The 27,395-nt window shown below is 41.5% G+C and overlaps 1 protein-coding gene across 2 annotated transcripts; it reads left to right on the forward strand.

Annotated features, from left to right (window-relative positions):
• Positions 1–5,135: 5,135 nt before the first annotated feature.
• Positions 5,136–27,178, forward strand: pik3cd (phosphatidylinositol-4,5-bisphosphate 3-kinase, catalytic subunit delta). Of its 2 annotated transcripts, none has more exons than XM_017417546.3 (23): positions 5,136–5,352; positions 5,997–6,189; positions 7,523–7,751; positions 8,843–9,075; positions 9,370–9,546; positions 12,368–12,523; positions 12,934–13,023; positions 14,581–14,802; positions 18,186–18,282; positions 18,691–18,821; positions 18,916–18,966; positions 19,065–19,232; positions 20,312–20,433; positions 20,533–20,676; positions 20,748–20,847; positions 20,930–21,096; positions 21,422–21,531; positions 21,742–21,820; positions 21,902–22,069; positions 24,133–24,256; positions 24,462–24,607; positions 24,763–24,895; positions 24,995–27,178. In XM_017417546.3, the coding sequence occupies exons 2-23, from the start codon at positions 6,049–6,051 to the stop codon at positions 25,130–25,132; spliced, it is 3,126 nt and encodes a 1,041-aa protein (XP_017273035.1). In that variant the 5' UTR covers positions 5,136–5,352; positions 5,997–6,048; the 3' UTR covers positions 25,133–27,178. The 2 variants fall into 2 exon arrangements, with proteins under 2 accessions (XP_017273035.1, XP_017273034.1); XM_017417545.3 differs by having other exon boundaries at positions 6,000–6,189.
• Positions 27,179–27,395: the final 217 nt, after the last annotated feature.

The raw sequence follows: 27,395 nt of genomic DNA on the forward strand, positions 1-27,395 counted from the left end.
TAATTAGTCGGTAAGATAATAAGAATATGGAACATAAATGTGATTGGATAGGCAGCCTTTAACTATTAAGGTTTGAACTAAAGAACATTTCCCACATTTGACGCCTCCTAGTGAAATTCTTTCTAAGTAAATCCCATTATCTGTATTATTATTATTACTAGCAGTGTTGACAGCAAAGCATTGATGTTTACTGATTTACTCATGGTAAATCTTAGGAATTTACTCTACAATCCACTGAACATTTTGACACCTTTTGCAAAGAGGAAAACCAATCTGTCTTTGGATCACAACTCTGCAGCTATCAGCTCTGCAGATTTACACCTGGGTGTTTCTGTTCACCCTCCCTGCAGTCACCCCATTTTCAGACACAAAAATAATTGACTTTTTTACTCTTTGCTGTGGAGTTGGGGGATTAAAGTTCCTGAAGAGCTTCTCTGAGGGTCTCAGGTCTTGTTTTAGCCCCCCGTTTTCTCTCAGACCTCACTTCTTGTGTGTTATTACAGCACACCTCGGGATGGATTTTTTTGAGACCTTAGAGGCAGAACATGTTCAGTCTACAGTTTCATCTTTCTTTGGAGAGCGGCTCGGGTCACATCTACGATGATGGGATGGTCTCGCTGCTGGAAGGACAGTTAGCAGCTAACAGAGGTTATTTAAGGCTTAACGGAAGCAAAACTCCTCCTAAAGAGTTCGAGCTGCTTAAAAACCACATTTTGATTGACAAGTTTCTTTTTATTCCTGCTGATTGATCTGCTGATGCCTTTAACATAGACTCATTTAACTTGTATCATCGCTTTGTGTTATCCATACTGTTTAAAACGGACAATATGTTGGTTTTCTTCTCTATTTTTAACAAATACTTTCCTTGGCACACGTGTATTTCATCACTGGGTTTCTTTCATTCTGTTTGGTTTTGCGTAACAAAAGAACATGCAATAACCTGCGTCGACTATATTTATCTTTCACTCGGAGGGCCAGACGATGCACTTCCAGGAAGAAGAGACCCTCTCACGTCCTCCACCACAGAGCTGCGGGTTCGCTGAAAGACGTGCAAACAGGTCACACGTCTGAACATTTTGTCATTTTTGTCTAATATTACGATTTTATTATCGAGGTTAAGCTGTTGTCTGGGATGTGAACACAGTGGTTTGATTGAAATATATATTTTTCAATATATATATATATATATATATATATATATATATTTCAATATATATATTGAAAGAGGGGGTGGAAAAAAGAAAGACAATGTGTAAAAAATGAGTTGAGTTTCTGTGAAAAGCAGATAAAATGGTGTAATTAGTCTGGAAGAAGCTAATCAACGTGTCAGCTCTGCATGTTGTTTGCTGATGGGGGTTTTCTCAGACTCACAGTTGAAAATAGTTCAGCTCTTCAGGGGTAATGGGTGGGAAGTTTAGTTCATGCTCTGAGTCTGCCGATCTGGTCGAGAAGTTTCTCTTCTGCACAGATGCTTCCTGTTTTTTGTTTTGTTGTGTGTGTTTTTTTTTAAACCAGCTGGTCTGACTTGAACTCATAAACTCAAGTTGCATTGTTCACAAACACCTGATAAGAATCTTGAAGATCTGATGAGCCAAACTGGGTGACATTAAAAAAAAAAAAAAGAAGAATTTTCAGAAGTATAGAGATGAGACTTTGACGGACTGAAACCTGTAAAACAAACTGAGCTGACAGACATTTTGTGTGTGTTGTTAAAAAATGACTCGCTCAGAAATAGTCCAGTGAGTTCAAACAAACGAGCTAAAAAACAAAAAGTCATCGCAGGCGAGAAACAACAACTGTTGACAGCGGCCCCTTCATTTCCCCTTTTCTACAGTACGATTGTACTACTGTGGTTTGTGCTGCACTTCCATGACTGTGGTGTCATCGTTCACCTGCTGTCAGGCCGACATGCAGCTCGCCTCCTTGTTTAAAGGATTAAAAACAAAGAAAGTTAAAAGGCCCAGCATTTGTTGAAATGATGCAGATTGCCCCGTCGTCACCTCTCACACCAAAGTTTTAGACTAAGATCATCTTATGTTGAGAAATGACAGAGTTGAGGCCGTTTTTGGTCAAACAGTGACAATAACGTTACACGTCATCTCATTTAAGCCCTGTATCTGTAAAACTGACTGAAATATAGCCTCTTTTGGTGTTGGCTGATGTTGATCAGCTGTGGCGGCCATATTGAATTACACTGACTCCAATGATTACTTCCTGGAAGTTTCGTTGAAATCTGTCCCGTTGGTGCATGAGATATTTTTCTAACAGACTGACAGGGTTGATTGCTACAGGTGATGCTGACGTTTTAAGCAAAGCTCTCGCACAATAAGTAGCACTTGGAGTATGACGTGTGAATAACACTCGGCTGGTACCGCACAAAATCTTACCCTGGTATCCTGATATCTTCAAAGTGGACTGAAATGAAGCCAGTTTTGCGTTTTCTGAGGTCGGCTGACTGTGGCGTCCATCTTGAATTCGATTGACTCCAAATGGTTCAGTGGTTGATGAGCCTTTTATTGCAGCCAGCCTAAGGCACACCTGTGTGATAATCATGCTGTCTAATCAGCATCATGTTACGCCACACCTGTGAGGGGGATGGATTAACTCGATAAAGAAGAAGTGCTCATTTACACAAATTTGGGGAAAATAGGTGAGGAAAAAAGAGCTTATTGTGTACGTAGAAAAAGGGCTTAGATCTTTGAGTTCAGCTCATGAAAGACGGGACCAAAAACACAAGTGTTATCCAGTATATTTTGCTAACAGGCGGCCAGAGTTGACCCCAAATTTGTTCATGACAAATTTTCCAACAAGGATCTTGCACAATCTGTTAGAGCTCAGGATACATGTTGAGGATTAGTCTCAGCTACAACCACACCTGATTTTAGGCCAATATCTGTAAAACCAACTTAGTTATGGCCACCTTTGTGTCTTTCAGGGTCAGCTGGCTGCGGCAGCCATCTTGAGTCAGATCGACTCCAAACGTCAATCAGCTGTAGACGTACATCCGAAGATTACCCTCTGAAAGTTTTATTAAAATGTCTCCAGTGGTTCAGGAGATATTTTGCTAACAGACAGACATGTGCAAAATATTATTGTCTTGCCTTTCGCGGATTAAAAAGAATGGCAGGGTGTCCGTGAAACCAAATTTATTTAAGAACATCCTTTACATCTGAATCTGGAAAACTAATAATAATAATAAAAAAACAGGCTGACATTCCAACATGTTTTGGATTAATACATGTTTCTGTCCTAACGTCTGACGATGACCTGAAGCTTGTCCTACAGAATCTTTACGCCACAGAGTCTTTCTGGCCTCGACCCTTATCTGAGTAACAGGAACAAACAGGTCTTACAGAGAAATGCACAGAAGCTGCTGATTTTCTCTGGGTCACAGTGCAGCAAAGTCTGCAGCAAAAGAGGACAGGCAAAGACGGGGAAGCCCAGTCTGGAACCAATAAACTATTTTTATAGATTTATTATGTTACACATCCTAACAAGTGGGAAAATCTGTCCTATTTTTAGCATGACAGTAACTTTTGCAACATCCGGCGCATTGACAAATGCAGCAAACTAAGTTTTGTTTCTTCGTGTGGGTTTCTGCGCCGTGTGTCATGTTACTGTTGGAGATTTGACAAAAAATATTACGTGTTCACAAGGTGGAAGTGAGACCTGCTCTGATGGATTTGGAGATGGAAAGAGGAGCTGCAGGTGGCAGAGATGAAGATGCTGAGGCAAAGTTAGAGAAGCAAGGCTGAGATGGTTTGTACACATGGAGTTGGATGTGGAGCTGCAGGGAGGACGTTTACGGATGTAGTGACCCTAAAGCAGCGTTGGTAAACTCACTTACACAAGAGGGACAAAATTCAAAACTCGGTCCTACCGGAGGAGCCAATCTCCATCCATATTTATTGATTGGTTTTAGACGTAATATGTCAAATCATTCATATAGAAATATCAAATATATTTTCCCAGTTTAATATTATGTAGAATTAAGAACTTTAATGAACAAAGAAAAGCAGGTTGAACTTAAAAAGACACATCACTAGCATTCATTTCTTATGCCTTGTTATGAATTTTTCTATAACAGTTTAAAAAAACATCAACAAAAATCTCAACATTAACGCAAATCAGATATCTGATATTGTTTCTTGCCTGCGAGTTGAGCAACAAGAGTTTGATCAGTCCCGTTTCATCTCCTCTTTCCTCTTTTCACGTCAAAACCAAAGATTGCAGAGAAATTAAAACTTCATTTTCTTGGCCTCACTGTCACCAGAAGACTTCACTAAAAAGCTTCAGTTTGTTAAGGAAAATGAAATAGAGACTTGATTTGTCACAGACTGCAGGGCCAGATCTAATAAAAATTAAACGTTATCTTGGGGGCCGGATGAAATGTTACCAAGGGCCAGATCTGGCCCACGGGCCTTGTTTGACACAAGTGTCCTAAAGAGAGCAGTTCATAGAAAGATAAGAAGAAGAAGAAGAAGAAGAAGAAGAAGGGGTGGCTCAATGTCACGGAACCTGAGAATCAGCAGCAGAATTCGCACAAAAACATGTCAGTCCTCTAACTTCCTCAGTGATGGATGAACTTTGACCTCGCTCATTTTCTCTCTGCTCAATGATAGCAAAGGTGTATCAGGTCCGATTTGACAAATATCTGAAAAAAGGTAGAGATATTCAATTTATTTATTTCATTTAAAATAAAACTAGATTATAAATCTGTGAGAGAAACATTTAACAAATCTAAAATGATATATCCGTCCGTGAGGTGATCTTGTCATATAGAAGATCTATGACAGCACTGTACATTTGTTTTAAATCATAAATTAAATGTACATAATGACAATATTTGCTGGATTTGCTTTTTGTCCTAACACTTAAAACAGTAGAAGTCACAGTTTCACATTCCAAATTGAATTTTTTTTAATTATATATAATATATATTTAACAAATCAGCATGATTCTGCGGCTCCGTATAAACTGTAATACTTATTAAAACGTCTCTTTTCTGCATAAAGGTAGCGGACCCCCGGGTTAGACCCCCTCCAACCCCCCTCCTTCCCCCTCAGACGACTTCCTGCGTCACCTGCGCGCGAGCCCGACACTTTGCGGACGGAGCTTCCTTTAGCCCGGCGCGAGGCCCCGCGCGCGCTCTCGCCGGGGGCTGCCGCTCGCGCTCAGTGCAGCAGCAGAGCAGCAGAGCAGCAGGAGCGTCACCGCGGCGCAGACGACGGCGCGTCGCAGCGAGGCAGGCAGGTGGGCTCCTGACACACGGACGGCGGCGGCGCGGGCTCTGCGGGGATGTTCCAGCTGCGACAGAGCCATGAAGAGGTGACCGGACCGTAAAGCTGACAGGCAAGTGTGCGCGCGCGCGCGTGTGTGTGCGCCAACAGGTTGGCAGAACCTCAGCCATCATCAACTAGACACAAACTGCTCTCCGACAGAAGCCACAGATGCCCATTTTTCTCCTCTCTCTCTCTGTGCCCGACGCGTCCTTTGATTTTGCAGCATATTTTCCACCACACAAGGTGAATTATTGCTTCGAGGCTGCGCAGGAGAATCGTTCTGATGCATTTCATAGACAAGTCAGCTTTAATCTGTCACGAAACTGAAGAAAAAGCGTCTCACACGTTTCCTCTTACCCACATCTGTGGGGCAGGATTACTGTCAGCCTGACTGTAGGAACCAGAAGCAGATTGCAAACGGTTTCTAGTTGATGCAGGGTGTACAGTTCAGCCAAAACTGAAGTTTTATGTGTAGTGCGTTTAACCTCGTGTGACCCCAGAGCGTTTCTTTCTGACAGGACACATCAAACTGTCAGAAACTGGTCGCAAAACTTCTGCTCCCAGTGCACTGCTCTGTGTGAGCAGCACGTTCAGAACACACTGCATTTTGTCCAAACCGCCCTCGACTGTACCGCATGTATAAATTGTGAACCTGCTAACCCCCCCCCTCCTGGCCGTGCTTCCTCTCTGAGTGGACTTGTGTGTTTCGATCAGCAGCAGCAGCAGCAGCAGCAGGGGAGCTGACAGTAAATGAGAGGCCATCACCATGCCCCCAGGGAAGTATGGGATGCAGGAGGAGTGGGAGAAGGAGGGGGGCCAGGAGATCAACATGGACTTCCTGCTGCCGACCGGGATCTTCCTCAAATTCCCCGTGTCTCGAAACGAGACCATCAGAAACATCAAAAAGGTACACGTTTCCTCCCGAACTGAACTGGTGTGTGTGTGTCTGATCCTTCATCCTCAGTGCACTTCTGAACAAACCGCCCAGCCTAATATTTCCCTCGGACATCATGTTAATTAAAACATGCCCGGGCTGAAACAACCCAGGCTGGTTTCGATGCGATGGTTGGAGGAAGGGGCTGCAGCTCTGCGCCGCTCTGTGAGCAGCAGCTCTCGGCTGAAGCAGATCTGCTGTGAAGTGTCAGCGAGCCAACACTTCTGCCTCTTCGTGCTGTTTGCTGTAGCCGTTAAGTAATGACTGTCTTGGAAGCCGCGCAGATCGCTACAAGAGCCAACGTTGGTGGGAGTTTCAGGAAAATTTACTCACAAGACACATCGATAATCTACCATTGAAGACATCCAGTTTGAGTTGTGTCTGTCTTGGAGTGCACGTAGCTGACACAATGGTTATTCTCGATAAGAATTTATTTGTTTTCTCTTTGCTGATGCAAATTAAACACGGTTTGAAGCCCAAAGCTCTGGGTGGAGCTCTACCTAACCTCCCGGGCAGCTTATATAAAAAAAAATCTGAGTTTCTGGGTTCATTATGAGGGGGAATGAATGAATCACAGGTGGTTAGAGAAGCATATTCTGCTCATCCGGGAGCACTGGAAGCCTCACTATATTCACCTCTTCACTCTTCTACTTCTAGTTACACTAAAACATGTGATGGTGTCCGACTGCCATTAAACTCTGGGTTCAGTTTAGATGCCTTTTTGACTGCAGGCGCACTCTTTTGGGGCTCAGCTAGCAGAAAATCATACTTGCCCCCATCTTTATTTGATAATAGTTTCTTTGTATGAGCAAGATTAGGTATAAACACCTAGAGAGGGGCAGTTTCTTCTACATATTTGAATGTTTTTACCCTTTTTTTAATTGAATGGGAGACATATTTGTTGGTTTCAGACCATGTTTGGGGAAGGGGAGGTTTTAAAGAGGGTACACAGATCTTAAAGCTTCAGTCATCTGAACTAACTTGGAATCCTTTTCTGTCCCACGTTGACGGCACAGATTGTCCAATCATTTTGAACGGAGCACCACAGTGATATATGCTCGAAAAGTGCTCATTTATCAATCATTATTTTGTCATAAGTAGGTGCCGGGGCAGGGGGTGTTCATTTGTTGTTGACCTAAAATGCTGAACATTTTGTAAAAAGACTGTTAAAAGAGAGCAAAACAGTAGTTTATATATATATATGATGATTCATGTGACCTCAGTATATTTAAAACTGTTGATCATGACTTTTTTGAGGATTTAAAGTTCCCTACAGAGTGGACCGTGCCTGTGCCTTTCGTTTCAGATGGTTTGGAAAAACGCCCGAAGCGAGGCCCTGTACTGTGGACTTGGTGACCCCGACGGGTACGTCTTCACCTGCATCAACGAGACGGCGGAGAGGGAGGAGCTGGAGGAGGAGTCGAGGCGGATCAGCGACGTGCGGCCCTTCATGTGTGTCCTGAGGCTGGTGGCCCGGGAGGGCGACCGGGGGGAGAAGCTCACCAACGCTCAGATCAGCCTCCTGATTGGAAAAGGTCAGGAGAGTCCGTCATTCGTACCGTTCATCTGCTGAAAAACCGTCAGCGCTTCCATGTTTGGTTTTAGTAGCTTTCGCCGGAAGCTGAGAATTATTCCATCAGCAAGTCCAGTTTTTTTTTTTTTTCATCTTTTAGAGCAGCTTATCTTTGCTTGTCTTTAGAACACTGTTGCTTTAGTGCATGGGCAGTAAAGAATAGTTACGTAGCAAATTTAATGCAGTAATAAACGTAGTTTTAATCTGCATGGAAAACATTCTGCACCTACATAGGCAACAGAAAAGGCTCATCCTGGAATGACACAGCACACACTGAGTTCAGCTTTTTTTTTTTTACATAACGACATCAACAAGTGACATGTTTGCAAAATGCTTTCAACTGACTAATCAGAAAGATAAAAGGCTCTGCGGCACTTTACAGAGAGGGAAAAAATGTTTCTTTTTAAAGCACAAAGGCAAGAAAACCTTGGTTCATTAATGTCTGGAGCTTATTAGAAACATGCACATCAACACTCACCTGCTGTTGTTTTTCAGGGTCCTTCGCATAAAGGCGACATCTCCATTCTCAGTCCCCTCTAAAAAACTCATTTATATCAAAGAAATAAACCCCTTAAAAAGCACTAAATCAGACCTTTACCTATTTGGCACAAGAGAACTTGATTGGCTACATAGTCATTGGCTACATAGTCATTTTTTAGCAGTGTGGAAATGTGAATTTTATTTAAACAAACAAGAAGGAACTCTGGACGTAAAGCAGTTCTTCTTTGAGTTTAGGTTAAGCACTTCTGGAAAGGTCAATCGCTGAAATGAGCCGTGTTTTTGCACCTGGCTGTAACTCCGTCAGTTCTATAGATATCGAGCTGAAATTTGGTGTGGTAGTAGATGAGAGTTATCCCAATACATGCTCTGAGAGCTAACACATTTCACGAGATCAAGCATGAGACTACGCATGACATCCTTTAGAAGATTTGACCAAAACAGTCATAACCTCCTTCTTTCTCATCACAAGATGATCTTATAGGGGGATACACATTTCTTTAAGGACTGATAAACCTTTAATTAATTCATTCATTTTTTTCAATGCCTCTTCAGGTCTGCATGAGTTTGAAGCCCAGAAGAACCACGAGGTGGATGAGTTTCGGAACAAGATGCGCACGTTTTGCGAAGAGAAGGCTCAGGAGCGTCAGAGTTTGCCATGGCAACAGTGGATGGAGTACAGCTTCCCGTGTGACCTGGAGCCGTGCGGCTCCCCGCCGCTGTACGGCAGCGTGAAGTCGAAAAACACCAAGAAGCTTTTCGTCAATGTCAAGTTTGAGGCCTGTGAGGTGAGTCGTTTGTCTGGTTGAGTCATATGCAGCCGAGCTGTGAATGAGGCGGCAGCAGTGAAGCCAAGAAAGAGAGCAGAGTTGCTTAGGTTGGAAAAAAAAAAAACTGTGATTCAGCTTTGTGTAGAATAATTGTGGAGGATGATTTTAACTTAATCTGATCACCTTTGGAATTCCCCCTCCCACTGCATAAAACCGTACTTTCAAAACATCACACGACCAGCAACCACTTTTTCCTTACGTTTCTCTGAAGTTGAACTTGGGCCTGGATTCTGCTTCGTGTGACTTTTATAGGAAAGCTTCATGCTGCAGCAGGACCCTCAGGACCTCCCGGTGGCTCTGATGAAGAGCGCCCTGAAGAAGAGAGCCACTGTTTTCCGCTCAGTGCGGCTGGAGCCCGAGGACTACACCTTACAGGTCAATGGGACAATGGAGTTCCTCTATGGGAACCACCCGCTGAGGCAGTTCAAAGTGAGTTACTACAGCGAAAGGCAAATAAATACTGCTGTGACGCTTCAAACACAGCCTTCCTACACAGTCTTGAAAAGTCTGGAGTATTTTCCGTGATGATAAGTATGGAAAAACATTAGTGTTTCCAGACTCTATTACCTTTTGCATTTTTTGAAAGCAGAACGTCAGCATTTTTAAAAGTTGCTCAAACGATCGGAGTATTTTTTTTTACTTGGACTGTGTTTAAAAAATTAACATCATGTCTGCTTTGGGATCATATACCTTAGAGGTTGCCAGTTTTTGTAAAGTGAAACAAGGAACAAAATTCATTTCTTTTTTGTGAGAAAACGCAATTTTATGTCATCAGCGAAAAAGCACTTTTTGATCAGAATCTTACATTTTTTCATTTCCTTAATTTTGCAAATTTAGTTTAAGTTTTGGGCCTCTTTCCTAAAGCTTGTTTTGGAAAAAACAAAAACAAAACTGAGCAAAAGAATCCTTCCCAAATCCAATAAATCTACAAAGGATAAAAAAAAAGAATCATTACTGTACAAACATTTTAAATTACAGTAAATTTACAGATGTTTTAATGCCAAAATGGATAAAAAGTTTTAAAATATGAGGCTGGAAGAATATAAAAATGGAAAATGATTAGGAACCCCGTAAACCTTATTCCCCTCCAAAAAAAACCAAAAAAAAAAAACAAAACTAGTCTAATTTGTTTGTTTTGGATCTATGTTTAACAGAAAATGTAATGTCAGACTAAAAATCAGCCATTTAAACTGCAGATAAAACAAAAGCTGTGCATCAATGTCTGCAAACATTTTACTGTACAACCTGATTGACATGAGTGTGTTTAATATATTTTATTGACTTTTAACATTTTTGAACTTATCTGCTCCTGTTCACTCCTCATCTCTCCAGTTCTGATCATTAAAAACTAAATGCAGTTTAAAAGAAACAAAATGGAGATAATTTAAGCTCTAATAGTGCAAATTTGTTGCTTGTTCGGCTTTGCGCTCTTTAGCTAATTGTATTTTAGAGCTATCTTATCTTTTTAAACATTTTTTTAACATATTTTCTTTAAGTTATCTACAGTTTTTTTTTTAAATAATCTGTTTAGACATCACAGTTTACCGCCACAGGATGTCATACTGTTTTTCCTACACAGATATAAAGATGTTTCAGACTAGATTAACTGGAAAAAGATCCCTCCTCTTCATCAATCTGAGCATGTAGATGAAGCAGCGCCGCAGGAGACAACTTCTCTCACGCCTCCAGCCTCACGTACGCCAGCTTGCCTTCGAAATATCAGCCGAATTTCTGCAACTTCTTAACAAATATCAGCACAAAGTGTGTGCTTTTTGGATTTAAACACTCTGTAGTGACAGTCACCCGAAGCAGCTGCTGCTCCTATGATATGTAGAGAAAGCAAAATCTAAACTACTCGTTTTTTTTTGAAGAACCATATTTTTAAAGGGGTTGCAGAGGGAGTTATTCTCTCTCTCTCCCGTCCTTCCCTCTTCGGTATCACTGTGAAACAAACTCGCATATTGCCTGCCTGGTGGCGAGTTTGGCATGACTCGAACAGAGAACGAGCAGCTGTTTTGCATTATGCCATTTTTTCAGCAATCGAGGGATCAATCAGGGCAGAGAGGGTCTCCTGTGAGGCGGGAGGGGTCCACAGCGGCTAAAACAGTGTTTCAGTTAGATGGAAACAAGCAGCCATGAGAGAAATGGACATCTTAGCGCAAAGTGATCAGGCCTGTGTCAGTCTCTGTACGTTTTATGAATTTGGTACTTCACTTTGGTCTTGGTGTTATTTGTAGAACTGCTTTCACAACCCACCTAAAACGAGAAATCAGAACAGAAGCTCGCCCAAACTCTTACTGGAAGACGTGCACATAAATGTTGTTATCCCGAAGCAATTCCTATCAGGCTTTGTCATTGTTTTTAGAGGTCGCTGTCGCGCTGGACTGCTATTTCTGAAGTGCGTTCTTGGTTTCACACTGAAGCTGCTCCTCCGCTGTGATATTTTTGTAATTTGCCGCATTTGTTTGATCCTCTCAAGCCTTCTGGAGCCGCAGCAGAGAGGCCGTTTGCGCAGATGTCACAGTAATTTATCCAACGGTCACTCTGCGCTGCCGCCGCCGTGAAGAAATGTCTCGCCGAGCTGCGAGCGGCCCTCCATCATTCACGTCCCTCTTTACGCACGCGCCCCATGCGTGTGTTCGGCTGGGCCATTTGTTCATGCATTGGCACGTAATTGCAAAATCTCTTCCATCCCTTCTGTCTTCGCTGTAATGGTTTTGCAAGAAAACTGCAGTGTTGTGTTAAAAATGGCCACACTCAATTTATACATTTCACTAAAAAGATTTTAATAAAATCGATTTTTATTTCTAAATGAAGCTGTAAGGTGAGGAAACAGAGAGTGAGAGCACTTTCATTTTCCTGCTTTGTGTTTTGAATTGTACCCGACGCAGGTGGTCTGAGTTAGCTGAGACGACTGTCAGATCAGAAGTGGGGTGAGTTGAGATTTTGGTGGCAGGAGTCTCCACTGGTAATTTTGAAACTGCAGCTACCTGCAGGAGTGACTCATATCTGTCTAGCAGCCCTGCAGAGAGGAGCTGCATCCATCCACATGTAATGAGATTTCGGCTGCATTAACCTTCAGCAAATGAACAGCCTTCAGGAGTTATCCAGTCCTACTGGGACACTGGGAAAGATCTGTATGTGTGTGTGTGGGTGGGGGGGGGGAGGTGGGGGGGGGACTGACTAATGGCCGCACCAGTAAACAAACAAACAAAAACAATCTTGTCGTCTGTCTCTTTGTTCCCCTCAGTACATTTTCTCATGTTTGAGGAATGGCCAGAACCCTCAGCTCATCATGGTGCACCACTCCACCATCATCAAATATCAAGAGGAACAGGGCAGGTTGTGCAGCCAGGCGTGCAAGACTCGCTCCCTGTCCAGACCCCCCCCTCTGCCCATGAAGAAGGTGAGAGCATGTCTTTTATTACCCGAGCAGTCACACGGACTTTGGTACACTTGGAAAATGCAGTGCAGGAACGATGCAGATCATTTACACATTTTTCCTTTTTTTTTTGTACATTTACTGTAATTAAGCAATTATTACCAACTTTGGAAATGGAAAAAAATGGGTTTTAAAAGTTAAAGCATTCATATGAAATTGTTCAAATGTTGGAATTTGAGTCTTAAGGGGAAAACTAGTTTTTAAAAATGTATTCTTGTTTTTTAAAAAGTGCACAGTTATTTGAAAAGCTGCCAAACAGGAAACCGTAGCAACAGTTTCATGAGTTAGACTCCAATGAAATGATTGCTATGAATGCAAATATAAGTGTGGAAAAAATAAATTAATTTCCTCCTTTTTTTTCCTCTTTTCTACAGCAAAACACCTCCTCTCTGTGGTCCATCAATGAGCCCTTCTACATTCACCTGCTGCAGGGCAGCCGAGTCAACGCAGACGAAGGAATGAAGGTTGGTGCGGTTTCGCGTAGGTTTTCTCTCGCTTTGCTGCTCAATGAAATGTGAGGTTCACTTGTTTACCAATATCTCAATTTAGGTTGTAGAAACTGTGAACGCAACATGTAAATGACAGAGGTCACATGGTCCAAACCGCACGTTTCCCATAATTCATCAAGGCAGTTGGTTAAAACTTCAAAACAGGAAGTGGGGAGGGCCTATCTGGTTTTCATGTCTCATTCTGAGGCCTAGATTCTAAGAAAAAAGGCAGACTTCACGCTCATTCCCCTTCTCTTGCTCTCAGATGCACTTCTTTTTTTTTTTCATTTTGCGCGTTGCGTGCATTTTGTATGCATTTGCAAGTTGTCAGTGTTTTCCTGAAATTTCCCTGCAAATAACTGATCACCGAAAGGCTGGAGAAATATCCAGTTGTTCACTTTTTGTTTTGCCACATCAGAAAACAATAACAAACGCATGTGTGTGTAGCTGGATTATAAAGTGCACCTCTAGGTGCTGCCTTGGAGCATTGCTAATTTGTCAGGTCACAAAAAGATCAGTTCTGTCTCCAACTGGCAGCCAAAAGTTTAACTTGGGGCTTCTCATACATATTGCAAATATAGAGCCCTACAGCTGCAGTCAGATGTTTACATATATTCATCATGAGGGAGGCAGGTGGAGCAGTGAGGCTACAAGGAGCAGAGGTCACAAAGGTGCAGGACTTAAGTACTTAGGGTCGACTGTCCAGAGTAAACAGGGAGTGTGGTAAGGAGGTGAAGAATAGAGTCCAGGCAGGATGGAGAAAAGGTTCAGGAGGGATTTGGGACAAAAAGGGTGGCAGCAAAGGTCAAAGGAAAGGTTTACAAGACAGTGGTGAGAGCAGCTGTGTTGGACGGTTTGGAGACAAAAAGACAAGTGACAGAGCTGAAGATGCTGAGGTTCTCCTTGGGAGGGACGAGGATGGACAGGATTAGGAATGAGGTCATCAGACAAACAGCACAGGTTGAAGGACTGGGAGGTAAAGTTAGAGATGTGTAGACATGTGCAGAGAAGGGACAGTGGGTATATTGGTAGAAGGATGTTAGAGATGCAGCTGCCAAGAAAAAGACAAAGAGGAGATATTTGGATGTAGTTAGAAAGGGACATTTCACCAAATGTTTGAGAAAATCCACGTAAATTTAAACTTGTGCACCCACTTCTCATTTTTAAGAGACATTCAAGTTGAATGTTGTATAATCGTTCCACCCTGGGAAAAAAACTGTTCAAATAAATCAGTTCACGCAACTTTACACAACATGCTGGATTCTAAAGATCGTACACTATCCAATTATGACTCTTATAGGTATTCATTATAACTCTTAAAAGCCAATGTAACTTGTTTACGTTAAGGATGTGTAGACCCTTTGACTCATAGCTTGAGTAACACAGGAAGCTCTGAATCATCTATCTGCACAGTCTGAAACTCTTCCACAAACAATCACCCTCACGCAAGTGCTAAACTCTTCGGCTTCTAAACCACATGTCATGTCTAATCACCACTCGATATGTGTGTGTTTTTTTTTGCTTCCCCTGCAGCTTGTGGTGCAGGCCGGTCTGTTCCACGGCAGCGAGCTGCTCTGTAAGGTGGTGACGAGCTCCGAGGTGACGGTGTGCTCCGAGCCGCTGTGGAATCAGAGGCTGGAGTTTGACATGAACGTGTCCGACCTGCCCCGCATGAGCCGCCTGTGCTTCGCCCTCTATGCTGTCATCGAGAAGACCAAGAAGCCCCGCGGCACTAAGAAGAAGAATAAGAAAGCAGTGAGTTCTTTTGGTGGGGAGTTTGGGGCGCTCGTGTGTTCAAGTTGTGACTGAAGGGAGAAGATGCTCGGGCTGGTGGGTGTATATATGTTAACAGGCACAAACAGCCCTCACCCCCACACTGTTTCCTCTCCAGTGTGTGTCGTCGGTGCACGCTCTGTGGGTGTGTTTTGCTGCTGCCTCTGGTTGTGCGAGTGTGTGTGTGTTCAGTGGCAAAAGCTGCGGTTAACATTTCATCCGTTTCTGCTCTTTTATCTACACATTAGTCCAAGGAAGGAAGGAACTGGCAAACATTTACGAGGAATTCTAAATTCATACTCACAGTTGACACGACACACGCCCACGCACCAAAAGTTTTATTTTTCAATTTATTACTCAACATTAGGGCTGACACGGGGAGGCAGTCAGGTTTGGGCCTGAAACATCACAGAGAATGCTTTCCTTTCAGAGTGGGGACTTTTTTTAGACATGTATCTGTAGCCAAAGGGATGTGAAAGTTTCTGTTGCAAATTTTAGATGTTTAGATTACAAAACCCAAGTCGAGATAGGTGGACAACTACAGTTGCTCAAATTTGTTATTCAGTTGTGGCTTAAAGTACCAATTGTCACAGAATGAATTAACTATTTAATTGTTATCTAAATTTAACTGCCAACCATCCTGACATTAAAGTACATGAATATTATGGGCAGCAAGTACATAATTTATCTGCAGATCTGTAAACGTTGATGGTAATTGTAACATATAGTATTTCTCAATTCTCTCAAGTAAAGTACATTTTATTTTACAGAAAGTCATTCTTGTTCAACTTGCTCCTTATTATGCTTTTAAAAAGGCAGACTTCAAATTGAGACCAATTTCAGTTTCATGAGATAAATAAAAAGTGTTTAGATGTAGAGCTGAAATTTGTTTTAACTGAGATATCTTTTTTGTCCTAATTCAGTATTCAGCCATGTGGAGGCAAACTGTTCTATAATAAACTCAGTGTCATTAGCATAGAAACGCACGCAACTCTATGAAAGAGGAATCATCGTTTCTGATTAGAGGAAATAAATGCAAACAATCTGAGTTTCATGAAATGTGCGTCACTAACACAAAGTAATGCTTAAAAAAAGTAATGGTTTTGGAAATAGTCTTGTAAAAAGTGCATAAATATTTACTCAAGAGTAAAGATTTCATAATTATTGGGCTTAGGTGAATATATTGTTACTGTTATTATTTTTGTAACTTCATGACACATTTCTAATTATGTTACCCTGCAACCTAGGATGGCTGAGGGTAATGTGTTAGATGATCTTCCCTCAACGTGTGATGCTGTGGAACAGGAAAGACGAGACACACACGTTGAGCTTCCTTCTCATTCAACTGGAAGATTTATTCTTCTTGTGTTATAAACATACTTCATATGCAACATGCTTCAGGTATCACATACTTCAGTAGAGAACTATTAACTTCAGTACATCGGAAATGACTAATATAACTTTAAACCAAACAATCACTCTTTCAATATAAACTGAAAAAAAAACGCAATGCCTCTTCAACACTGTGCCTCGGCGCTCAGCCTCACACGGATATGATTTATCAGGTTTTTCAACAAACCCATAAAATAAAATAAAAATAAAAAACATCACATCTATAAAATAGAGAAACCAGAACAATGTCCCTTGAGTGAGAACTCTCTCAAAAAGTGCCTAACACAAGCTCAAATGAACTCTGCTGTCCGTCAGCTAGCTCCTCAGCTAGCTCACACACACGTGCACAGGCCCGCTAGCATTAGCTCCAACCAGCCCCCAGAACAAGTCCCGCCCTCGTACACAACGATTACAAGACGAACTTTGCGACTCATTAGTCGACAGCTGACCCAAGGACCTCCTCAACTCTTCCAAGAAACATATATATATTCAGAAAAACACATTTTTGCTGACCTGTGGAACAGGAAAGACGAGACACACACGTTGAGCTTCCTTCTCATTCAACTGGAAGATTTATTCTTCTTGTGTGCTCAATCTTTTCTGTGCCACTAACGCGGCAGCGCCCCTAGCGGTTGTGTGCGGAATTGCATCGGACAATCTAAATTGACACTACAATGAGAAATACAAAATACAAAAATAAAAATTATGTTGGGGTGCCTATTTTCTTAATTATTGTTTTAATTTACTAAGAGCTCATTTTTCACCCCTCTACAATTACATCTAATCAGTCATAATTTAATTTCACTAATCGAAAGGTTTTGCCCTCCTGAGGCTGTATTTCCTTTCTTAAGATAAGGTTTTACACCACAGTAAAGCTACAGTCATGCTACCTTGTGAGACTTGTAAACTCTAAAGAACCTCCTCACACCCCTTCGGTGAACAACAACAAATTCCCCTTTTTTTTCTGCTGCTGTGGCCTCGGCTTGTTGTGTTCTGACAGCGTTTGCAGCGACCGCGGGCGCCACGTTTATGGCAGACCTGCCAAACATGGCGCCCAGGTGTGTTTGAAGGGAGTCAAGGCCACTTCTTCTTTTTTCGGAGCCACTTCTGTCTTCTGTTGTTCGGAAGAGAAGTCCTGCAGCCAGACACCTCAGAGGCAGGCGGAAGTCGAGCTGTGCCACTGTTTGTGACTCTGCAGCTATGTTTGTGTTGTTTTTATCACACTTCGTTAAATTAAATTATTTTTCTACCCACTGCCAGTTTAGTTCCCTTTAAGCAGTACTGGAAAATTTATAAACAGAAAATGTTTCAGTAAAAGCTGCAGAAGTCTTTTTTCCGCTGTTGGTATTAATAGATTATGCGCGTGACATGACCAAACTTTCAACGTATTTTTTTTTATAATTGAAGAATGTGCTAAAATGCTCAGTTTTACTGTACCTAACTGACATGAAATGCATTACCTTTAATTGGAAACACACTGAAAATATAAATGTTAAGACATTATAAAACATGTAATTTAGTTAAAAATCTTAACCGCTACCTCTGCTGTAGTTGTTATGCAGCCCTGGCTGAAAATGATGAATACAGACCTTCAAATAAAATTAGAGATTTTAAAGCTTGTGGACTGTTTTTGTCATGTGGTGTGAGGAGAGGACCAAGATGGCCGCGGCGCAGCTTACAAAATTTAATAGAAAAAAATAGAAAGTGCAACAGAACGAGGCTGAGGCAAAAACAATCTTCAGCATGACAACAGCGGCAGCAAACAGAGGCGAGCTGAACAGCATGGAACGAAACAGAGGAACCCACACCCGGTGACTAACAGAGAGGTGATTGGCCAAATTAAACACAGGTGTGCACAAGGAGGCAGGGAAACAGGGACCAGGGAGAAACCAAAACCTGAAATGGAAACCAAGAGTGCAAACCATGACAGTTTTGTGTAAACGCCCTCCGTGTTGTTCTCGTTTTGTTTCCAGGACTGTCCAATAGCCTGGGTGAACACCATGGTGTTCGACTACAAGGACCAGCTGAAGACTGGGGAGTTCCTCTTATCCACGTGGCCATCTGTACCTGGTACTTCCCTCCTCGTCTTACATTCTCCTCCTCTCTAAAAGCTCTTCACACGTTCACAGCATCCTCCACAACACCTCCGAGCAAACGCTACTGTCTAAAATATCCAAAGTGACATAGGTGCCACCAAAACACCACATGCTCACACATTTTGTGGTTGTTGATGCTCAAGATAGTCTTATAAGTCGTTAGAAGACCCTTTGTTTGTCGGTATCAAAGGCATATAGCAAATATAGTTGTTTAACAGCTTTGATTGACGGATTAAATGTTATCTGGATGTTTCTTTCGTAGAAGTTTGGTGGAGCAGTTCCTCAGTTTTGAGATGGGGAAGTGATGAAGTTGAGCTCATTTTGAGAACAAAACCCCTGAGAAAACTTTTTTTGTTTTTTTTTGTTTTCCTCTCTCTCACAGATGATAAAAGTGACCTGTTGAATCCGATGGGAACGGTCGAGAAGAACCCCAACGTGGACAGCGCCGCTGGGCTTCTGATTCGCTTCCCCAACATTCGGCCGCACCCGCTCTATTACCCTCCGCTTGACAAGGTACTTTCTCCTGAAAGGTTTTATTAGACTGTACAGTGAAACACCGATTCCTATTTCTCAGATTTAAAGAAAAAAAAAAACCATCTGTTTTCAGATCATTGACACGGAGAGGAACGGTGATGCAGTTTCCACCACTAAGGAGGAGGTACACCAGCAGCATCGCACCATTAAAGAAACAGACAAAACACTTGAGCTGTTTCTCACTCACTGTTTTTTTTTTATGCACTTGTGTTTTGTTTGTAGCACATGAGGCTGAAGGAAATCATGGATAACAAAAATTACACCGAGTTTTTCGAGGATGAGAAAGAGCTCCTGTGGAAGCTTCGCACTGAAGTCCGCGACTATTATCCTGAAAGTCTGTCCAAGCTGCTCCTCATCACTAAGTGGAACAAGCGGGAGGACGTGGTCCAGGTATGGAAAAATTATGTTTTTGATATTGTAATTTTTGTGTGTTGTTTTAGCTCATGAAATCTGGAAAACTGGTAAATAAGCTGATTTCATCCCACCGCCTGAAAATAAAAAAAGATATTCCTGCAAATTCATATTCTAACAAGTATAACAAAGTGTGTGTTATTTTATTTATAATATGCAGAACAAATATTAAGGCTGTATGTTTTTTTTTTTTTTTTTTACATGGTAAACGTTTTGACTGTACCGGCCCCTTAACACAAATCCTGGCATCATTAAAATCACCAATAATTAGGAAATTTTACATTATCTACAGGGATTTAAATACTGTACTGTCAGAAACAGATTTTCAAGGTGCAATAGTTATAGATAAAAAATGTTTTTTCACAAAATTATTAAGATTTCCAGAGAAAATTTTGAAAATATGGCTTACGTGCCACAAAATGCTGGTCTCTGTTGGGAGGATTAATGTAACACATTGTTGCTGTTGGGAGAAATTCTCATATATCCATTTTTCATCATTTTCATGTTTCACAAATCCACTCAGTTGGTCACCCTTCACATCAGTCTGTGGTTTTATGGATGGCTAACAAATGAAAAGTGTCAGAAAGAACATGTAACCCCACAGTTTATTTAATTAATAAGAAAAGTTACATTTTCGGAAAAAACAAAGTTTCTGCCCAGCAGCCACTATATTAAAGCAGAACAGTAAATTCAGTTATTTTCCCCTGCAGTATCCAACCTTTAGTGCTTCAATAACTTCCTTTTGTTCAGCTTGAAGGAATTTCCTCCTGTCTCTTTTATTTTTGTCAGGCATACGTTCCTCTGTTTAAAAAGAGTCTTCAGCCTTCAGTCTTTGTCTTTTATTCTAGAAGTATTTCACCTTGATAGCTTGCATCAAGGTTAAAATTCTGTGTCGTTGACGTTTATATTTATGTGCAGCAAATTTTATTAAAGACAATAAGAATTTTGTTATCGAAACAGGAAGCTTCATGAATGCCATCTGATCTTTGACTTTTCAATTAAACATCCAGTTTTCCAACACCTAAGAATGTTAAATCAGAATTTAATCTGCTTGTTAGATGGTGAGTTTACTGAAGCACTGGCCCGATCTTCCTGCCATCCACGCCTTGGAGCTCCTGGACTATAGCTTCCCTGACCCGGCGGTCCGGTCCTTCACCGTCAGATGCCTCAGAAAACTCAGGTACGAACACGTTCATGTTTGTGTTTCTGCAACCCTACACCGTATCAGAAAAAAGTTATAATTTTTTTCCTTTTAAATCACACATTTCTTTTCACACAGCGATGATGAGCTGCTGCAGTATTTAATCCAGCTGGTCCAGGTCCTGAAATATGAGTCCTACTTAGACTGTGATCTCATCACTTTCCTGCTGGAGAGGGCGTTGTCCAACAGGAGGATAGGACACTTCCTGTTCTGGCATCTCAGGTGAGACCCAGTCTAGTGTTAATGTTTATCCGCAGGATTTTATTTGACCGGGTACATCGCATTCATTGTAGATCAGAGATCCACGTGGCATCAGTGAGTTTGCGTTTTGGCCTGATTTTGGAGGCCTACTGCAGGGGAAACATCTTTCACATCAAGCTTTTATCCAGACAGGTAACTTGATCGTTATTTGCTCCGATTTTAAGCTCTGTAACATGTGTTTATGTTGTTCTAAATCTCGACTGGTGCCTCTTAGAACGAAGCTCTGGGTAAAATGAAAGCCCTAAGTGACATTGTCAAGTCAGGCTCCCAGAAAATGATGGTGGATGACCTGAAGCTGTGTATCAGACAGGAGTCGTACAAAGAGGCCCTGTCAGACCTGCTGTCACCGCTCAACCCCAGCGTCATCCTCTCTGAGATCTGGTAAGACACGCATATTGTTTTTGTCTATTTAATTTACAATAACAAAATATTTCTCACTCTTACAAGACCATAAAACCTTAAAATGTGACACTTAAATCTATTTTTATCTCAACAAATCAACATAGTGCTATTTTTTTATTTATTCATTTGAAAACCAACCAATATCTTCAACTTGTAAAACATTTAGCCCTTTGTTTTGCAAAAGATAATTGTCAATTACGCATAAATATGTTGAACTTTACAGTTATTATTTTTTTTAAAAATGCTCAGAATCTGGTGTTCTGTCCATTGCGTGTTTCAAATGATTGGTTTTTTGCTTTTGCAGCGCAGACAAGTGCAGATTTATGGACTCCAAGATGAAGCCACTCTGGTTGATATATAGGAACGGCACAGAACAAGGAGACATGGTGGGAATCATCTTCAAAAATGGAGACGGTGAGAAACAAAACACATGCAGCTCTCGCACAGTGTCAACATGTACAGTAAGCTGTGGTTTTGGTTTAGCACAAGATGTGACTACAGGAGGGTTTACAAACAGGGCTGAACATTAAAATATGCTAGGTTAAGAAAAACACTCATTAAAGTTTGTGTGCTGAATTTATTTGACTTATTTTCACTGATTCTTTTTTTTTTTATTATTTTCAGATCTTCGTCAAGACATGTTGACCCTGCAGATGATCCAGCTGATGGAGAATCTGTGGAAGAAAGAAGGCCTGGATCTCAGGTAGGATCTTGTTTTTGCATCACTTAACACCTCAGAGCGTGGAGAGTTTCTACACAAAGCAACTTCACGCTGCACCCACAGGATGATCCCGTATGGCTGCCTGTCCACTGGGAACAAAACAGGGCTCATTGAAATCGTGAAAAACTCTGACACCATCGCCAACATCCAGCGAAACAACAGCAACAGTGCAGCTACTGCAGCCTTCAACAAGGACGCCTTGCTCAACTGGCTCAAATCTAAGAATCCTGGGTGAGTATGATGAACTTGGGCCCAATAGTAACCTTTAGAAGCTTAAAAAGGCCATATTTATTCATTCATTCAAGTTATGGTCATCTTTAAGTCCAATAAAACAACCACTGGGTCTATTATACTGGCACCAAAACACCATTTTAGGCTACAGAGAAGATAGATAGTGGCAGTGGGGTTAGTAAGTCCACCCATGTAGGACTTTTTGTCTCCAGCAAATTGCCCCAGTTCCTCATGGGGGCATCCCCGATGCTCCTCAGACAGCTGTCTCGAGCTCTGTTCCAGTTTTAGATGTGAAAGTAACCCATCTCACCTCTTCACTGTGTGCATTTTATAAAACTTAAGGAGGCAAATGGAGTTTTATTTCTTGTGTTTTGTCTGCTGGTGCAATTAAGGTCTTAAAAAAGGTTTTTTTTTAAATGCACTTGAAAATTCTTTATATTTACATTGTTAAGTCAAAAGTGTTTTCCTTCCCTTTCATGTTTAAGATATTTTATTTAACACTAAAGGGCAGTTTCAGTGACATTTCTGAGTGAGTGTGGTGCCTGCACGGCGGCAGTACCTGGCATGCAGGTGAGGGAGGAAGAAGCTGGCTTTAATTAGGGTCACCTGGGCGGTCCAGACATGGCTTTCAGGCCAGAGACTGAAGCCAAGGAAATATTTGTAGCTTTGCCTCATTGCTGAGACGTCAACAGAGATGTTATTTGCTACGTGCTTGGCCAAACGGTGGCAGCAGCTAGCTGTAGCCCTTCCAGTGCAGCCTGGGGCATTTCAGGGGAGGAGCACCGAAAGGTTTCTGCCAGGATGATGTTGTAATGTGAGACTGACAGTAGTGTAAAAGTTTATAAAGTAGTGTTTGCATGAACTACCATAAAACCTCTGAGGCTGAAGTTGTTTAAGGACAGCAGCAATACACTTTGGCATTGGCCTAGCTCAGACTAGCAATTAGCTGATCTGATCACAATTAAATTGTATTTCTCCAAACTGAGATCATTCAAAGAACTATCTACAACAGGTAATATATTAATCATTCATAACCTGTCCACAGAACCCCACTTCCAAAAAATTTGAACTATCCCTTTAAGGCTTTAGCCGATAAGACGGGCCTTGGTAGATTAAAAAAAAAAAGGATTACAAAATGGAGACATTTAAAGCAGGCCCAATATCTTGCCCTGTCGTATTCTTTGAGTCATTTTTGTCCAATCTTTATACTGGTTTGAAATTAATGCAACGTTCTGGGGGAGTCCACTTTTGCCAGGAGGAGGTTGGACTGCAGCAATGTTGAGATGGGTGACATGTGCAAAGCATAACATTCACAAGATGATCGTCATTCACCTTCACCTGCTCTGTTATACTTACTGGCTCTGACAAACAGTCAGTGTAATGTTGCACAACTGCACACACCTGCAGAGATTTAACTAAAGAATTTACCTTCCGAGCTATTTGTTGTGCTGTTTTGATTGGAACGGGCAGGTAAAGGGTGCGGTCTGTGCAATGGGTCGTTTTACATTTTAAGAAATGCTTGAAGGTCATTTTCTGTGCAGCATTTTAATACAGTGAAAGGCCAAAAAAAGACAAAACAAACAAAAAATAACCCCTCAAAGAACAAAGTGTGCAGGCAATTCCTGCAGCATTAAATGAGAGCAGATTTTTATTTGGTGCCAAACAGTCTGAAGGTCTCGTATATTGAAAGCTTCTCAAAGTATGTAATGAATAAGCCTTTGTGTGTCACGATGGCAACACGGGCCTAGCTGACTGCTCGACAGGACAGAAAGGTAATTAGCCTGAAATGCTGCAGAGCCTGGCGGAGCAGAGAAAATTAGTAAAAGCTTAACACACGGAGCCCCACGCTCGTCTAGACTGAACGGATGTGACGGTCAATCATTAATCTGCCGCAGGAACTCCTCTGTGAATATTTTATACATAATGCTGCAGCAGTGAAAACAGCTTGCCTCAAGGCTGTGTGTGTGTGTGTTTATAAAGTGCCTGGAATGTGATGAGGATAAAAGGAATGTAAATGTGCTGTAAGAAGGAAATACACTCATGCTTTGCTTTTTTGTCACCAGGGACAAACTTGATCAAGCAATAGAGGAGTTCACACTCTCCTGTGCTGGCTACTGTGTAGCTACATATGTGTTGGGAATTGGAGATCGCCACAACGACAACATCATGATCAGGGAAACAGGACAGGTGAGGTTCATCGCACATCTGACTGCGCTGATGTTTGTTTTTCATTGTTGAACTTCGGCTGGTTCTGAATGGTTTTGCCTTTGTCGCGTTGGAGTAAAATATTTGAGGTGACTCACTTGTTTGTGAGAAGTAACTGTGATCAGTGAGTCAAAACTTTCTCAGGAGTCATTAGATTCTTTTTTTTTTTTTTAAATTTGCATTTTAGCTGTTCCACATTGACTTTGGACACTTTCTGGGCAACTTCAAGCGGAAACTTGGAATAAACAGGGAGCGCGTGCCTTTTATCTTGACTTACGACTTCGTTCACGTGATCCAGCAGGGGAGGACGAACAACAGTGAGAAGTTTGAGAGGTATAATGATGACATTCACTGACCTTCCTGATGCATTTACCCTCTTCCATGGTTCTGATACCAGGGGCGCCACCAAAGGGGGACCCGGGGAGGGGCAGTGGCAACCCAATAAATTTGATGGTCTCGATCTGATACACACCTGTCTTCCTTGTCAGATTCAGGGAATACTGTGAGCGGGCTTACAAGATCCTCTGCAGGAACGGGACGCTGTTTGTCAACCTTTTTGCTATGATGAAGGCAGCAGGACTGCCTGAGCTCACCTCCTCCAAGGATATCCAGTATCTAAAGGTACTCAGTGATGATGACAGTGGTGTTGGTGCTTATAATGATGATGAGTGTCACAATAAAGATATTTACAAACTGTTGTTTTGTGCTGTTTGTCCACAGGATTCCTTAGCTTTAGGCAAATCGGAGGATGAAGCACTGAAGAACTTCAAAGTAAAGTTCAACGAAGCTTTGCGGGAGAGCTGGAAGACGAAGGTCAACTGGATGATGCACTCGCTGGCCAAAGATAACAGACCCTGAAGAGCACTGCATCAACAAAACCTGCCAAAAATTATTATTTTTAACTTATAGACTGAAAGAAAGTAGAAAATCTAAGCATTTTATATGAGGAATGTCATTTGAAGATGAACCTTAGTAATTGTTTACACATCACTGGCTCATCCTTGGTACATAACAACTAAACGGAGACATTCAAAGACACTGGGATGATCATTTCAACTCAAAAAGTTTCACAGTGGAGCAGAGCCATCTCTCCCACCTACGAATGGATTGTATTTGTCTTGTGGACGTGTCAAACCAGACCATAAATGTAGTTTTGAATCGTCAGTTGCTACTTGAAAGCCATCGTGCGAAGTGACTCACAGAAACAGAAAGTTCATCCGGCCGATTGCATTACTCAGCAGGGAGCAAGCTGCAAGCAAACTGTGAGATGACTTAAGACAGACTCAGAGTTACAACGGCACGGCGCCAGTTTTGCCTCGAGACTTTCAGGCAGTTTACAGCCCTCGATGTCTCTGTCACTTCCTCTCATTTAAACTGCCTCCTTGCATTAGTGTCTCCTATTTTGTTTTTATTTGGTTTATTTAATTTGATTAGAACAAAGCACTTGTAAAGGCAAGAATGTTATTATTTTTTTTATAATAAGTGTGCTGTGTTTTACTGCCGTAGTGTGATTTGGTATTTAAGTACTTACTTTCCAGCCTCTAGAAGTATTGTAAGATTTCTTGTAAGATGAGTAGTTCCAGGGTGTACCCCGCCTCTCGCACGGTGACTGCTGGAGATGAGCACCAGCTTCCCCCATGACCCAGAAAGGAAAAAGCGGGTATAGAAACTGGATGAAGTGCAGAGTATTGTTTTGCTTGACATGCCCTAGTAGGCCCAGCAGGCTCTTACTAAACGGCTAATGAGCATTTAAGGTGAAATGCAATTTCCCTTTTCTTTCAGAACTAAGAAATTCAGAGCTACTCTCTTGTCTGTTAAGGAGCCAGCTATGTGTAGCTTAGCACAAATACTGGAAATAGCTGAGCTTCCTAACAACGTCCTGCTTAAAGTAAACAAATAAATATCACAATATATGAAACTGGAGGGTTGCTTGTTGATAAAAACACAGCCAGACTCAAGGTTTACCTCATTCTCTCTTTTTTATTTTTATTTGTTTTGCCAAGGTAACCAGTCATTTTTGCTTGAACTTTACAACAAACCCTCTCTTTGAGGGTGGTGGTTTATTTCTATTATTGACCTTTAAAATGCCTTAACTACTTCGTTAATTATGACAAATACCACTATTTGCAGGAAAAAGAAAAGTGAAAGTCTGTGAAGTCATAAAAGCCATTTTAAAAACAGGAACTATTGGTCACAAATGACTGTTTTGAAAGCGCCAGTCTGGACAATGTGTGTTTGAATGTTTGTGTTTTCTGATATTTAAGTTTTGCACTGTAATTTGCATTGTGATTTTTACTTGATATGCCAGGTGCCATGACAGATGAATTAAGCTTTAATGCCAGTCACTCCCTTTATTTTTAATTTGCAGTATATTTTGCTGTTTGTTTTTAAAGATCTGCTTGACTCTCTCTCTCTCTCTCTCTCTCTCTCTCTCTCCTCTCTCTCTCTCTCTTATTCTCTCTCTTTTTTAGCTTTACAGTTAAAATGGTCTGTACTCATTATATGAGTCTCTGTGCAATGAGGACTTAAAGAAGAGCAAGTGGATCTGTAGATTAGACAGCACAGAGTTTTCAAGACTTAAACAGCTGAAACATTCACCGAGGAACAAACAAACACAAACATCCCTGTCCTTCCAAAGGAGCTCCACTTTACAGAATGAATAGAATTCATTTGGACTTTTTTTTCTGAAGGCTGTTGTCTTATAAACTGCTTAAATGTGATTTTTTAAATGGTACTAGTCCTTTAAAGCCTTGTTTACACATGTGCAGCTAAAGCAGCTAGGTTTCACTAACATACTGTAAGTTTCATGTGTGTCTGCCATTTTTCTGCATCCTGTTTTTGCCTTTGCTTCACTTGCTCCTGGAAGGAAAACATAGTCTCAATAAAACAGTTTGCAACCACCAAGTTATTTTCTGTTTTCAGTAACTGTTTTGATCTGTGAGGATTATACGCTTCACAGGGATGGTTTAAAACTTGAAAATGTAGATAAGTACTTCTTAGCTGGGTCCGGCTTTGGGACTCACCATCACTCATTTATTGACAAACCGTGACCTAAATTGAGGAAAATTCAACTTCTCAAATTTATTGAATTAAAAGGTGATGTAGTTTGAATTTGAGATAG

The sequence above is a fragment of the Kryptolebias marmoratus genome, linkage group LG8, assembly GCF_001649575.2.
Source record: "Kryptolebias marmoratus isolate JLee-2015 linkage group LG8, ASM164957v2, whole genome shotgun sequence".
NCBI lineage: Eukaryota > Metazoa > Chordata > Actinopteri > Cyprinodontiformes > Rivulidae > Kryptolebias > Kryptolebias marmoratus.